At 62.8% G+C, this 14,733-nt stretch overlaps 4 protein-coding genes across 5 annotated transcripts in view; 2 read left to right on the top strand and 2 right to left on the bottom strand.

The window, feature by feature from the left end:
- The window catches only part of CHLRE_15g639100v5 (uncharacterized protein), an 8,482-nt gene extending 3,079 nt beyond the window's left edge, over positions 1-5,403 (top strand). Inside the window, exons 5-8 of the mRNA XM_043070602.1 lie at positions 421-504; positions 1,252-1,359; positions 1,500-1,610; positions 2,037-5,403. Coding sequence (XP_042916488.1) covers positions 421-504; positions 1,252-1,359; positions 1,500-1,610; positions 2,037-3,770 — 2,037 coding nt within the window. The 3' untranslated portion in view covers positions 3,771-5,403. The remainder of the gene's footprint in view (positions 1-420; positions 505-1,251; positions 1,360-1,499; positions 1,611-2,036) is intronic.
- A 48-nt stretch (positions 5,404-5,451) lies between these two features.
- Positions 5,452-7,727, top strand: CHLRE_15g639136v5 (uncharacterized protein). Its single transcript, XM_043070604.1, has one exon. It carries the CDS (start codon positions 5,865-5,867, stop codon positions 6,102-6,104), a length of 240 nt encoding a protein of 79 aa, XP_042916487.1. The 5' UTR covers positions 5,452-5,864; the 3' UTR covers positions 6,105-7,727.
- Positions 7,728-8,159: 432 nt separating this feature from the next.
- Positions 8,160-11,661, bottom strand: CHLRE_15g639134v5 (uncharacterized protein). Its single transcript, XM_043070603.1, has 2 exons — positions 9,529-11,661; positions 8,160-9,194 (listed from the first exon to the last, which is right to left on the bottom strand). The coding sequence occupies exons 1-2, from the start codon at positions 11,230-11,232 to the stop codon at positions 9,096-9,098; spliced, it is 1,803 nt and encodes a 600-aa protein (XP_042916486.1). The 5' UTR covers positions 11,233-11,661; the 3' UTR covers positions 8,160-9,095.
- Positions 11,662-13,819: 2,158 nt separating this feature from the next.
- The window catches only part of CHLRE_15g639150v5 (uncharacterized protein), a 13,452-nt gene continuing 12,538 nt past the window's right edge, over positions 13,820-14,733 (bottom strand). For both annotated transcript variants that reach the window (XM_043070605.1, XM_043070606.1), the window contains one exon: positions 13,820-14,733. This exon is cut by the window's right edge and continues 559 nt beyond it. The gene's annotated coding sequence lies outside the window, so the exon portion shown is untranslated.

Here is a 14,733-nt window from a genome sequence, read left to right as displayed (position 1 = left end):
GAGGGGAGGGAGGGGAGGGAGGGGGGCGGAGGCGGAGGAGGCAGGGAGGGGTGTGGGAATAGCGAGGAGCGGCGGGCAGAAAGGGGCGTGGGAGGGCAAGGGCGGACCGGGGCGGATTGACGACACTAAGCCGGTCACAGGAGTCAGGGGTTGTGGCTGAGGGCGGCACAATCCAATCGTGTTGCGTTCCTTACTCCTGGCGCTACTGCTGATGCTACTTCTGCTTTTCGTCCCGCTGCTTATGGTCTGGCTACCTGTGCTCCGCTCGTTTTAGCTTGGTTTGGTTTACTTCGGGCTGGTATTTGCAAGCCCCCCCCCCGTCGTCTGCAGTCTTCAGTGCATCCTGTACCGCTTTTCCAAACATCCTTGCAACCCCCAACCCCCCGCCCAACCACCCGGTCTACCACCCTCCTTCAACAGGCTGACGAGGTCAGGCGCAAGGAGGAGGAGCAGGCGAGGCTGGAGGCGCGGCGGCTGGCCATCCGGGAGCGCATTGCCAAGCAGGTGTGTGAGAGGGGCGAGCGAGCGAGCGAGCGAGCGAGCGAGCGAGCGAGAGAGGGGGTTAAGAGAGAGGGGGTTGAGAGAGAGGGGGTTAGCTCTTTAGCCAACCCCGTAAGGTGACAGTAGCGCTGCAGGCGTTGAGAGGGGGGTAGTTCATTCCCGAGCCCAAAGCAAGTGAGAGAGGGGCGAGTAAGCGAGCGAGAGTTACCCCCGCAAACACCCACCTCGCGCACACCCATCCCAGCCCGAGGCCTGTTGCACACGGTACCGCGTGGCCCCTTTGGTACCGCACCCCAGCCGCCTAACGTCTCCACCGTCTCCACCGCCTCCTCCCCGCTCAGCACGAGGTGGCTGGCAAACCCTAACCTCCCCTCCAGTCCCTTCCCCCTCCACGTGAACGGCTCTCCCCCCCCTTCACCCTCCTCCCGGCTACCACCTGCACCCTCGCACCCCCCATCGCCCACCCACCCACCCACCCACCCCCACCCCGCCCCTTTCAGCATTGCCTTTTCTCACTCGTCATTCCTGGGACCCCCCTCCTCCTTGGGCTCGGTTTAGTTTGGGCTGGTATATTTATAACCTCTCCTCCCCTCTCCCCTCTCCCCCGAGCTCGTTGGCCCCTTGGTCACGCAGCCCAACCGCTTAGTAATTCTATGCTCCCCTCTTCCCCACCCCGTCTACCACTTCCTTCAGTAATCATGAATGTAACACCCCCCCCCCCCCACTCCTTCTCCTCGCCTCGCCTCTCAGCACGAGGTGGCTGCCAAGCTGGCTGAGGAGCGCGCCAAGGCTGAGGAGGCCGCCAAGGGTGCCATCGGCCGATTCCTGGCCGCAAAGCCCCTGCACCTCAAACTGCAGGTGGGGAGAGAGAGAGAGAGAGAGAGAGAGAGAGAGAGAGAGAGAGTGTGTGTGTGTGTGTGCTGTGTGTATAGTTTGGCCATCACTCCCCTCCTCCCGCCTCCTCCCACTCCACCACTTCATCACCACCACTTCATCAGGAGGAGTACGAGAAGCAGCAGGCGGAGCTGGAGGCGGAGAAGAAGCGCGCCTACGAGGAGGGGGAGGCGCGGAACAAGCTGGTGCGGCCGCACCAGATCATGTCAGGGCAGGTGAGCAACACGGGAGGAAGGGGAGGGAGAGGAAGGGGAGGGAGGAAGGGGAGGGAGGAGGGGTTGTAGATACCAGCCCCAACTAAACCGAACTCAATGCAATGGAGCGGGGAGGACGTGGCCTATGCCCTGACAACGGAGTGTGACAACGGAGTGTATGTGTGTGGGGTGGGGTGGGGGGGGGGGGGGCGGGGAAGCCGTCGTCCATGTAAGTTCGGGCGTAGGCATTAAGCAAATGTCATGTCGTGCCGCGGCCCCTCCGCCCTTGGGCTATCCTGCACAAGCTCCCTCTACCTTCCACACCCCCGCACGACGGAACCACATTCTTAGCAATCGCGCAACTCCCTCGCCTTAAGCTGCAGGAACGCCACAATTGCGCCACACCACACACAAAACACACACACACGCACACGCACGAACGCACAGGTCCAAGTCAAGCCCCCGCCCAAGCCCGAAGAGCCCGACGAGCCCTCCCACGGCCCCGCCAGCCCCACCCGCAGCCGGGCCATCTCCGGCCGCGCTCCCGGCGGCGGCTCCAGCCCGCCGCGCCGCCAGTACAGCGGCGGCGGCAACGCCGCCGCCGCCGCCGCAGCCGCCACTGGTCTCGACTCCCCTGGCGCCGAAGCCACGTTGCTCACCGTGGCTGCCACTGGCGCCGGCGGGCACAGGCCCGCGCCGCCCTCGGGTGCCAAGCCGCGACTTGCGGGCGGCTCAATCACTGTCACCGCCACCAGGGCGCCTGTGCACGGAAACCGTGGCGGCGGCGGCGGCGCTGGCGGCGGCAGCGGCGCGCATCCCGGCGCGCACGTGGCCCGTCACGGCAAGCTGGTGGATCGCGCGGTGTCGCCGTTCATCTTCAGCGACGAAGGCGTGCCCATAAACGTGCCGCCGCCCACTCGCAAGGAGAAGGGCGGCGGCGCTGGAAAGGGCGGCGCGGGCGGCAAGGGCGGCGGAGCCGAGGTGTTTGAGCTGGCGGCGGCGGAAGCCGCCGGCGCAGGTACGGCGGCGGAGGGGCACATGGCGGCGATTCCGGAGGGCGGCGGCGGCGGCAGCGGCGGCGCGCACGAGGAAGACGATGATGCGCCGCAGATGGAGTCGCCTGTGGCGCGATCCGCCTCCGCCGCGGCCGCATACGAACCGCCGGCCGAGGAGGAGGAGGAGCAGGAGCAGCAGCAGCAGCAGCAGCTTGAGCAGGATCCGGAGCCGGAGCCGGTCGCTGCGAAGGCGGCTGAGGCGAAGGCGCCGTCGCGCAAGGCGAGCGATGCGAGCGCGGCGGTTGCGGGCGGTGCAGGCAGCAAGGCGCCATCGCGCAAGCCGAGCGCGGCGGGTGTGGAGGCCGTGGCGGCAGCAGCATCAAAGGCGCCGTCGAGGAAGGCGAGCGGTGCGAACGTGGAGGCGGCGGGCGGTGCTGGCAGCAGGGCGCCGTCGAGGAAGGCGAGCGAGGTGAACGCGCCAGCAGCGGAGAAGTCGGCGGCGGCAGCGGCCGAGGAGGAGGAGGAGGAGGAGGAGGCGGAGGCGGAGGAGGCACCAGCAGCGGCTGCGGAGCCCATTGCGGAGGGAGATGAAGAGGGTGCTGCTGCGGAGGCGGAGGCGGAGGCGGAGGCCGAGGCAGCGGAGGCGGAGCCGGAGCCGGCGGCTGAGGAGAAGGCGGAGCAGGAGGCACCAGCGGCTGACGAGGGTGAAGCGGAGGCAGAGCAGGAGGCCGCTGCGGATGACGAGGGCGAGGCGGCGGCAGCGGATGAGGCCGCTGCGGAAGCGGAGGGCGACGGCGAGGCGGCGGCTGAGGCGGCGGCTGAGGCTGAGCCGGAGGCGGCTGATGGTGAGGCGGCGGCGGCTGACGGTGATGAGCCGGAGGCGGCTGAGGACGATGAGGCGGCTGAGGCGGTGGAAGCAGCTGGTGAGGGCGAGGGCGAGGGCGGGGAAGAGGCGGCGGCGGAGGATGCCGCCGCGGAGGGCGCCGCGGAGGGCGGGGAGGAGCAGCAGGGAAAAGAGGAGGGCGCGGAGGCGGCAGGGGCGGAGGCGGAAGCGGAGGCGGAGCCGGCGGATGATGGGGAGGCGGAGCCGGCGGCGGCTGGGGCTGGTGAGGGCGAGCAGGAGGACGGCGGCAAGGCGGAGGGCGGGGAGGAGGAGGAGAAGGAGGATGCTAAGAAGGGCGAGTAGACGCCTCCTTGGGACTTGTGGCCACGAACACGGCACTGGAATAGGCAGGCTAGCACCATGCGTGTGTGTGTGGTGTGTGACTGGTGAATGCGTGGGTTGCGAGGCTGGGCTGTTGCACGCAGGCCATGCGTGGCGAAGCAAGGGGCGGCGGTTTGAGGGTTAGGGCGTCGGCCTCGGCCTTGGCTCTGGTTCGCCTGAACTGATTGGCGCACATGGAAAGACTCCATGCGAAGGCCTGCTGCTGCAAGGGCAAATGTGCGCGTGTCAGCTTTGCATGATTCATGCGGGTTGGTGTGGGAGACGACGCGTGTGTAAGGTATGGGGTATTCAATGCTATTCATATGTTTGGTGTCGCGTCGTGTTGCTGCTGTTTGTGAAGCGCCCGCGTGACTGTGACTTAATGAAGTGTGTTTGGACGCGTCGATTGTGTGTGTGTGACCCCCTGTGATTGTGACCCCCTACTGACTAATACATGCCAACCGTACCTTACTCCCCTCCTGACCCAAATCAGCACTGCGTGCCTGACTCTTAGGCTCTCCTATTGACGTTCCCACGTGCGGCGACTGTGGACCGTGCTTGCCCATTGACTTGATAAACGTGAGCATTCCTTGACAATTTGACATGCGTGATGATTGTGTTGGCGGCGCTTACATGCGGCGGGTTGCCGCCGGTGTGTGTGCGCGCGTGCGGCTCTCACGACATGGGGTGTTTGGGGTTTGGCAAGGTCCCACGAGTGAATGCACGAAACCGATATTCTCAGCTGTGGGCTCAGCTACAGCTGTGGGCTCAGCTGCGAGTCCTGCTGGTGCGTGTATGCGGATAGAGACTCGAGGCGGTGCTACATGCTGTAGCTGTCACATCCGGGCGTGCGTGTGAATCTTATCTTGCAATATACTCTTTTAAAGCTAAACCTTTTTGATTGCGCGAAACGTGAAGAGTGCGTGATGCGCATAGTGCCGCGACTTGTGTTGCGGGCTGGTGGCGGCAGCGCTTCCTGCGCATGGGGGCATTGTTACCTCTTCCTACTCGAGATGTGCTCGTGCGCTTTTTCCTTTCCTTCTTCCTGCACTTTGCTTGTAATATGATTGTTGTTACTCTCTGCTATGGTAGTGGCCTCCACCCAGCAAAGGCGCTATTACGTTAGTTGCGCAGTTATTACATTAGCTGCGTAGACCCCGGAGAGCAGTAGGAGCCAGCGCATGGGCTGCACCGGCCGAACCGTGCAAATGCACCTGTGTCGTGACCTTTCATATCGTGTTGCGTTTTTTCAAGCATTTTCAATATCGTGTAAATGAGTGATTTGGGTGTGGCTTTGGCGTGTGGGAAGAGGGGAACGTCTCCCAGGTCTCTCAAGAGTCGCCGTCAGGCACACGAAACGTCCAGTGCGTGTCATATCATAGGGCGTGACACCTGCACTGCACCTGCACCTGCACTGCACCAGCACCAGCACTGCACTGCATCAGCACTGCATCAGCACTGCATCTGCACTGCACCAGCACTGCACCAGCACCTGCACCTGCACTGTATGGATGGTGCCAGATGGTGAGTAGGTGACGTCCTCGCTATCCTGGGGGCTAGGTCGTGCCATTCATTCCCTCACTGGTGCCTGGGCTGGGTGTAACTCGTTTCTCGCGACTCAGCTACATTAGCTCCTTGCTTCTCTTGCCCTGTCGTGCCGTCCCTGGTCTGCTCCCCAAGACCCGAGGCCCCTGCCACTACGGTACCGCTCACGCATCACCACCACTGTACGAACTCGGTGCGCAATTGTGTGCCGCTAGGGGCGACGCAGGGGCTGCACGGCGGGCCTGTCAAACTGTCACCGCTTGGACGGCTGAGTCAAGGCTCCCCAGGCACGCTACAAGAGATGAGCGTTGACCGTCGGTTACGAGGTAACATGTGAATTCGCAACTTGCGCCACTGACTGCCTGCTCTCGTGCCGCCTGCAAGCCCACTCCGCCTTCCGCTCTGGCCTACGTACGCGATTGTTCCGCAATGCACGTCAATAATATGAGGGAACGCCGGAGCGTGCGGTGCAGCGCAAAGTCCCATCAGGAAGGATACCGGACACATCAACAGACCCAGCAACCAACGCCTATGCGCGGCACCAGGAAGGCACGTTGTGAGTTGCAGTCAAAGTCTCAAAGCTTGGACGGCTGGCGCTCAGGCTTGGCCACGCACGTGGTGACGTGGGGCGTGTCGGCGGAAGGCGCACGGCGGACAGGGCAGACGGCGGCGGCCTCGGGCGCAAACGCGGCTGAGATGCAATTGATTGGCCAGGACCAGCGCACAGCCCAAGTTGACGGCCTCAAGCATGGGCAATACGATTGCGGGTAGGGCGTGGGCAAATGCCGCAGACGCAGCAGCAAGCGCTGCCGCCCCGTTGCGTTTGTTTCACGGGCGAGCCTGGCCCGGTGCTGCGCAGCGTTGTGAGCATGTGGTGGCCGGGGTGGGGTTTGGGTGGGTTTGGGCACGAGTTAGCTTGCGTCGTGAAACTTTTCGCAGCACGCGCTGCCGCCCGTGGTTGCGGGGGCGATGGTGGGGCCCGGCCCGGCGTCGCCGGAGGGTGCGCGGCGTGTGTCCGTGGGGTGGGCGGGGTCGAATGGGGGTATGGAGCGGAATTAGCTTGGAGTCCGGCCCGGCGTCGCCGGAGGGTGCGCGGCGTGTGTCCGTGGGGTGGGCGGGGACGGTGGTGGACAGGTCGATTGAGCGGAATTAGCTCAGTTGGGAGAGCGTTAGACTGAAGATCTAAAGGTCGCTAGTTCGATCCTGGCATTTCGCACGCTGATATAGCGTCCCGAGACCAGCCCTGAGAGGGGACTGAACTACCCGGACACCGGGGAAGAGTTTTGGCCCCAAGGGAACCTCGGGCTCGCGAGCGGTGACACAGCTATGGTGCGGCCAGGGTGCGATTGCTGCCGGAGAGCGTGACAGGCCAGGAAAGGAGCGGTACAGGAGGAAGGCGGACATAATGAACACCAAGGAACATGAGGAGTGCCAACGGTAATGCATCAGGCCAGGCGAGAGGGAAGTAGGCATGGTGAGCATCATCTGAAGCACAGGCATAGAGGAGTACACACAAATGGGACTCGCATGCTTGACCTGGCTGTTCCACAGCATACGGGCATGCATGTCAGATTACTTTGCCCCGCAATGTGCCGTGGGGTGTTGATCTCGGCTACAAAAGCGCTAGTATAGGTGCCCGGAGCGCTTCACGCGACTCAGGAATCATGTCTGGCATCATTGCCATCCGGCTGTTGAGCCTCAACTCTCTCCCGGCAAGCTGCAGAAGCATACATGTCACTGCTATAGAATTATGCGTTTGCTATGTGGATAGGCGTTGGCGGCGGCGGGGCCGAGGCGCCGAGCTTTGGTGAGGGCATCCGCGAGCTCCAACTGTTAGTGCATTCGATAAAGGCACTATCAAAAGAGTCGCAGGAGCCTGATTCGCAGTATACCGCGGGCCGCGGCTGCAGCAGCGCCGTTTTGGAACTTACGTGGATCTCAAGTCTGCAGGTTGACCCATTCTGTGCCTTAGCCATTGCAATGCAGTATAGGCACATGTGATATCATGTATGAAGATGAAAGGATACATGTTGGAGTTTCCCTGGCTTGCCGCCCAGGCGGCGCCCTGCTCGCACCTGGCGCAGCCTATGAGTTGCTCACTTACTTGATCTGGAGTCAAATGAGCATTCTGCGGCCTGCGCGACGGTCGCCGACCGCCGGGATGCCTATGATGCCAGACATGATTCCTGACCGCGCGCGGTCGCGTGAAGCGCTCCGGGCACCTATACTGCTTTTGTAGCCGAGATCAACACTCCGCGGTGCAGTGCGGGGCAAAGTAATCTGACATGAATGCCCGTATGCTGTCGAACAGCCAGGTCAAGCATGCGTGTCCCATTTGTGTGTACTCTTCTATGCCTGTGCTTCAGGTGATGCTTACCATGCCTACTTCCCTCTCGCCTGGCCTGATGCATTACCGTTGGCACTCCTCATGTTCCTTGGTGTTCATTATGTCCGCCTTCCTCCTGTACCGCTCCTTTCCTGGCCTGTCACGCTCTCCGGCAGCAATCGCACCCTGGCCGCACCATAGCTGTGTCACCGCTCGCGAGCCCGAGGTTCCCTTGGGGCCAAAACTCTTCCCCGGTGTCCGGGTAGTTCAGTCCCCTCTCAGGGCTGGTCTCGGGACGCTATATCAGCGTGCGAAATGCCAGGATCGAACTAGCGACCTTTAGATCTTCAGTCTAACGCTCTCCCAACTGAGCTAATTCCGCTCAATCGACCTGTCCACCACCGTCCCCGCCCACCCCACGGACACACGCCGCGCACCCTCCGGCGACGCCGGGCCGGGCCCCACCATCGCCCCCGCAACCACGGGCGGCAGCGCGTGCTGCGAAAAGTTTCACGACGCAAGCTACACCCGCTCAACTCGTGCCCAAACCCCACCCCGGCCACCACATGCTCACAACGCCGCGCAGCGCCGGGCCAGGCTCGCCCGTGAAACAAACGCAACGGGGCAGCAGCGCTTGCTGCTGCGTCTGCGGCACTTGCCACGCCCTACCCGCAATCGTATTGCCCATGCTTGAGGCCGTCAACTTGGGCTGTGCGCTGGTCCAGGCCAATCGATTGCATCTCAGCCGCCTTTGCGCCCGAGGCCGCCGCCGTCTAAATTGAGTATCAGAGCTGCTTAGCAAAGTCAAAATGGATGTCTGATCATATGGTAATACATAATATTCTATTGATATAAGTTCATGAAGCCACCCTGCAAATTCACCTTCTGCCGACCGATGACCGTCACCGCACTATCTGGCCCCGGTGCGCGTCTCTTCCATCCGTGCCTGCACTGCACCTGGCGAGCACCGTTCGCATTCGCGTCCTTTCTCCCGGTACCAGAGCTCATCTCCACAATGTCCTACGCTCCTCACGATAATACCAACAGGCACACCTGGTGTGCACCAGACACGCCCAGACTCCCCACACCGACTCCGCTTCCCACCACATCCCACTCCTCCACCAGCAGGGGCCTCCCAGCACCTCACCTGACATCCCTTCCAACCCCGCTCCTTCGCCAGCAACGGCCAGTCACACTTCCAGTACCCTATGCTGCAATGCCATGCATCTTGCAAACCACCTTACCACTCACTGCATTGCTAATGCATCCAAATTTTGTGGCAGTTTTCAGTACCACAAGTCCACAAACCTGGCCTGTCCAAGCAGCCTTTCCCAAGCATGTGCACTGCTGCACCTCATCATCAGTCACTCCTGCCCTGCACCAAGGCCACATTGCTCAATTCCTTTACTGCTTGCCTAGTTGCAAGGAGTAGCTCGCTATAACCGTTGTGGCAGTAGGCCGCGGCCCCGCAGCCACTCCATTGCCGCATGGTTGCCAGAGTCTGCTACTCGGCGGGCTTCCATGTCATCCAGGGGCTTGCGACGCATAGGTGTTGATGTGCATGTGGGAAGCAGGTGGTGGTTGGGGGGAAGCAAGATGCTAATTAAGTCAAAGGAGTGGTGGAGGCGGCATGGTCACTTGACAGATATGTGACAAGTGTGATGTGACAGAACAAATCTAACCATACAGGCAAAAGCTAGCAGCAGTGCACACCGGCAGCACCCGGGAAGCTACCCAAACCACACGTGTAGGCAGTAGGCTGACTTGCATCTTTTGCTGTCCCGCACTCCCAAGCGCTTGCCCTCTACTCGTTACAACATTACAGTGCTGTACCCTGGACCGCCTCAAGCCAACCCCACCCGCACACACCTGCAGCTTGCCCTCTGCCTCCAGCTCCGCCGCCGCCCACTCCAGCGCCTCCTCGCTGCCGCCAAATGCCACCGACTTCAAGCACACTGCCGCACCACGCGCCCGTAGTGCCTGCAGAACTGGCAGGCTGCCGCTGTGCACTGCTGCTACTTGAAACGCCTTGCTGCAGGCTTCCCTTTCCTCCTCCTGCTGCTGCTGTGTGTCTGTGTCCTCCCCGTTGTGTGCTGCCACCTCCTGCAGCAGCCATGGTACCAGCTCCTCTGGCGCGGCACTCCTTGCTGCCTGGGTGACATGTGAAGCCGTGAACACGGCCCCCCAATCCCGCAACAGCCGCAGCATCTGGAGGCACCGACGCGACCGCGCCACACCACCTGCTGCGCCACCCGCCGTGCCAGATATCCCGCTACTCACACCCCAGCTGCCCCCATGGCTGAACCGGGCGCAGCCATGCAGGAAGTAGGTCGCCAGGATGTCGGCACTGGGGGCTGACCCTTGGGTCCCCATTCCACACTCCTCCCACAGGTATGCCAAAGCTTCCGGCTGAGCAGCCTCTGCTGCCAGCTCGAGCATTACGTGGTTGAACTCAAACCCGGCCGCCCGCAGGCACTGCAGCCGCGCCAGGAAGTCAGGCCGGGCTGCCAGGTCAATCCATGCCACCTCGTAGACATCATCGGTGCCCACTGCAAGACACTGCTCGGCGAGCTGCGTCAGCTCAGGTCGGGGAGTCCTGGGGTAATGTCGCAATGCTGGGACACCAGCACTGGCAACGGGGCCAGGTGCAGCCCTTGCGTCCAGCCCAGATGCCAGCCCCCATGTCGACAGTAGGAAGTCCAGTTTGGCCTCCCAGTCAGATGTGGGGCTGGTGAAGGCTGCAGCCAGCAGCATCCGCCGCCGCCGCAGTGGTGAGTCGCCTGGAACAAAGAAGGCAGCGTCCTCCGCAATCCCACCGCCTCCGTCCACCTCCGCCTCCACCTCTGCTACTGCTGCTGCTCCCTGTCCTGCGGCCATCGGCGCCCCATGGGTCGGCAGCACTACCCCACTCGCAAGCCAGTGGTAGTGCCGCCGCAGCACCTCCAGTGGGCAGCCTAGCACCAGACCCAGAAGCAGCTCCAGCCGCCGGATGGCGCCCGAGGCAGTCAGCAGCAGGGGCGGGGGATGCGGCAGTGGCGACCCTGCCTGCTGAGGCTGGGACCGAGGCTGAGGCGGACACGGAATAAGTGCTGATGGCAGTGGATTGCTGCTGAGCGCGCTGCCCAGACTGCCCCGGCTTGGCCCTGAAGCCGCCGCCCCCACCACCTCCTCCCCTGCAGCTGCAGGCCCGTCATTCCCTTGTGCCATTGTCATCACCACAGGCAGTAGCAGCGGCTGTAACAGCTGGCTCAGGAGGTACTCCATCATCTCAACCTGCCCAGCAGCCGCTGCCGCCGCTGCGTCTGCAGAGTCTGGGCCAGCGCTTCTGCCACTGCCGGTACTGCCGAACGTCTGGGTCAGCCAGGTCACAACGTGGACCTGGCCGCCGACGCAAGCGGCACGAAACACGTGCGGCACGTTCCGTACATGGGCTGCCGCGAGCAGCAGCTGCAGCGTCGGCAGGTGGCCACCCGCCGCCGCCGCTTTCAGCGCTTCCCGGTAAACCACGCAGCCCTCTTGCCGCAGCAGCCGCTCGCAGCCCTCCAGGTTCCCCGCCGCGGCAGTCGCCACCATCACTTCTAACACGAGTGAGCAGCCGCAGTGCGCCAGCGCCGCGTCCAGGCTGGGCGCGTGGCCCGAGGACGCGGCCAGGCACAGAAGCCGCCGCCGCTGGCGAAAGCTGAGCGAGCGCCAGGGCTCGGGGCGGCTCCAGTGCGCCACGAAGGCAGACCCAGGCCAGGGCCTTTCCGCGCGCGCGCAGGTCTGGCCTGTAGCTTTCCATAGGTCACTATGCCTGTGTGACAAGTATAATGTCTTATAGTTGTCGCGCAGAGCCGACGCGGTTTCGCAATCGACTAGTTTCAGGGCCGATGCTGTTTCATTCGGGTGTAAGCAGCTAGCAATTTTGTGTATGAGGTCGGGAGTAAGGCGCTTCCAGTAGCAGCATGTTGTGTCAGTTTCGTATTCAGAGATGGTGCTGTCGTCGCTCATATCAGGCAACTGTGCTTAGTATTGGGGCGCGAGGTATTATATGGCCAATAGCAGTCCACCTTTGTCAGGGGAGCCCTAGGGGTACTGGATCCATGCAGGCTGCCATGTGAGGTTACCCTCGTCACCTCTCGCCACGCCCTCTCCCCGTGAGAACCCCCCTGAAATAGGACTGGGTGCCGTGAATGTGCAGATGATATGACAAGATCATACAAGTCCGCCGCATGAATGCTGCATCAAACACCTATCATCTGCACATGGTCCATGAGCTTCCTCAGGGGCACCCCTGATCGTATGGACGATGTGCAGATGATAGATGCTTGGTGCAGCATTCATGCAACGAACTGCGACTGTGACCAGGGGAGGTTTAATTGACCCTGGATGCGACGGGAAATTGCAGCTGTGTTGTTTCGTTGCGGGGATTGTGAGTAGTCCTCGGCGGCGTGGGGCCCGCAGAAGGGCACGGAGTGGTGCCTTTCGCCTGAACACCAGTCAGGGGCAGCCACGGGGCTCAACCGTGTGAGGAGGGCCTGTGAGAGGCAGCGCGGGGGGGGCGGGCGGCGCGGGCGCTGGCACATGGCGCCACCCACCCAGCCCATGCCATATGCTGTGGTGTGCATACTGATCCCATGTCAATTCGGACACAGAAATTGTTCGGCGCCCACCGCGCCCAACGTCCAGCTCGACACTCTGACTCGGGTGCAAACGATTCCGCCGTCGTGGCCTGGGTCCGCCTTCGAGGCGCACTGGGGCCGCCCCGAGCCCTGGCGGTCGCTCAGCCTTCGCCAGCGGCGGCGGCTGCTGTGCCTGGCCGCGTCCTCGGGCCACGCGCCCAGCCTGGACGCGGCCCTGGCGCAGTGCGGCTGCGTCCTGAAGCCGGAGGTGCTGATGTCGGCCTCTGCAGCCGGCAATCTGAAGGGCTTCGTCCTGAAGCCGGAGGTGCTGACGGCCGCCGCCGCGGCCGACAACCTGGCGCGCGATCTGCGAGCGGCTGCTGCACGGCGAGGGCTGTTCCTTCCATGACAACGCCTAACGGCCGCGGCGCAAGGCGGCCATTTGCAGGTGCTGCAGCTGCTACTGCGAGCCGTCGGCCGCCGCCTACGTGCGGAGCTGGCAGCCGTTGCAGCCACCGCCGCGGCGCGAGGCAGCCACCTATGAGCGCTGCAGCTGCTGCTGCAGTCTGCTGTGGGTTAGGTACACACCCGACACGACCCTCAGCCATACACCTCCTTGCCTGGGCGTGCGATGGGACAGTGTCAAGGCAGGTTGGTGAAGTCCCGCAGGGTGCAGCTCCTTGCCTGGGCGGCCGAGGGCGCCTGTGCCGGCGGCCAGCCCCACATCCTAGACTGGCTGCAGCACGCGCATGGGTTTGGGGGCGTGTGCCCTAGAGAAACGTTTTCGGACGTACATGCTGCGGGAGGGGGCATCTACGCTCTGTTAGACGCCGCAGGCCTGAGGGCCTGCACAAGGTACGGGCACTGCCGTCAGTGCCGGTATCTTGTAGGTGGCGCTTTTTATAGGAGGCCCCCGGCGTCTACACAGCGTAGATGACCCCTCCCGCGCCACCTACGCCAAGAAACTTTTCCCTTGGGACAAAGCCCCCCAAAACTTCAAAACCCCAAACATCTACGCTCCCTGTCTAAAAGTGCCAAATCCGCCCAAAACGTCTACACTCCGTAGATGCGCGGCCCCAAACCCCAACAAATTTCTCCGACTTCGGCGGATTTGGGGCAAATTTATACAGCGTAGATGGAAGATACGAGCACTGCCGTGGGCCCATGGCATGCCTGCACGCCTGCCTTGGGCCCGTGGCATGCCCGCAAGTAGGCTGGCACGGTTTGCGAAGTAGCGGGCCGGCATTTCGTTTGTGGCCGGGACCAGGGGCGGGGCCTCTGCATGGCCTGTACGGGCCCAACTAACCCGGCAACTAACCCGGCAACTAACCCGGCAACTAACGGGACCAACGGCTCAATCAGTCCTGCCGCGTCGTACGCCCCAGCCCCCAGGACCCAGGTCGGTCGCTGCATCCTGGATTCCTGGCGGCCAGCCCCGGTTCCGTAGTCCGTACCCTCTTTGATGCCCCAGGCCACACGCAAATGAAAGAATGGTATACCGTGCTACCCGGGCCCGGGTTTGGGACGGCGCTTGGGTGATGCACCACGGTGAACACACAAATGGGAAGTGTTGCGGGTTCTTGTTGGTTGTTAGTCTGAGCTGGTCTGAGCGAGCACGGGAGCCCCTCCTGAGTTCGGTCGTTGGCAACAGCTGACAGCTGCACAGCTTCCCCCACACACGCAACCGGCGTCGAGCACGTCGACCTGCAAACTAACCTCCGAGTCCCAAGAGGCCCAAGTACACAAACCCTCCCCTGACACGAACTAACGCCCACTACTGCGCCACACGCTCGACGAGACCCGGGCGTAGACACCTGACACCGAGTCCCCGCCAACCTGCCTTCCTTGTCCCATCGCACGCCGAGCCGCCAGAGCCCATCCGTCCGTCCTTTTGCGTTTGCGTCTGCGTCGCCCGGATACTGGGCACAGGCGTCGGCACCCTCCTCCCCGACCGCCGGCGCAGTGCTGCAACCCGCACGCCGTTCAATTGACTTCATCCGAGACGGCGGCATCATCCTTCTCTGACACATCAATCATCCTTCTGTGACACATCGAAACTATCAATCCCTTTTCCCGCCAAAACTCATACAGCAAAGGGCCTGCAAACACAGGTTCCTGCCGCACTTTAGGATGCCTGTTCTCAGCTCTTTGTGCCGCTCTTTAGGAGTCCTGTTATCGGCACTTTCTGCCACGCTTTAGGAATCCTCTCAAAACTAAAACACGCCACGCGCCACGTTCGCAACTCCCGCGCAATCCCGCAGGTTCCCAGCGGGTCGCAACCGACAACGCTGGACTGTTAACTACCCCGGCTGCGCACAGGTGCCTTACCGCAAAGCCCGCGTGATCCCAATCCTACAATAAACAAAAGGCCAACACCCTACCCCAGGGAGCCCCGCCCGGCAGAGGAAGGTAGGGGGGTGGGGTGGGGTCTGCCCAGCAAACGGCCCAGCCGAAAACAAGGCCAGAACCACCT

This window comes from Chlamydomonas reinhardtii, chromosome 15, assembly GCF_000002595.2.
Source record: "Chlamydomonas reinhardtii strain CC-503 cw92 mt+ chromosome 15, whole genome shotgun sequence".
NCBI lineage: Eukaryota > Viridiplantae > Chlorophyta > Chlorophyceae > Chlamydomonadales > Chlamydomonadaceae > Chlamydomonas > Chlamydomonas reinhardtii.
This window is presented reverse-complemented; position numbering and strand designations above follow the sequence as displayed.

Coding starts and splice junctions, on each gene's coding strand:
- CHLRE_15g639136v5 (XM_043070604.1), top strand. CDS start 5,865: ATGCGCGGCACCAGGAAGGCACGTTGTGAGTTGCAGTCAAAGTCTCAA.
- CHLRE_15g639134v5 (XM_043070603.1), bottom strand. CDS start 11,232: ATGGTGGCGACTGCCGCGGCGGGGAACCTGGAGGGCTGCGAGCGGCTG. Junction 9,195..9,528: donor AGGCAGAGGGCAAGCTGCAG/GTGTGTGCGGGT, acceptor ATGCGTCGCAAG/CCCCTGGATGACATGGAAGC.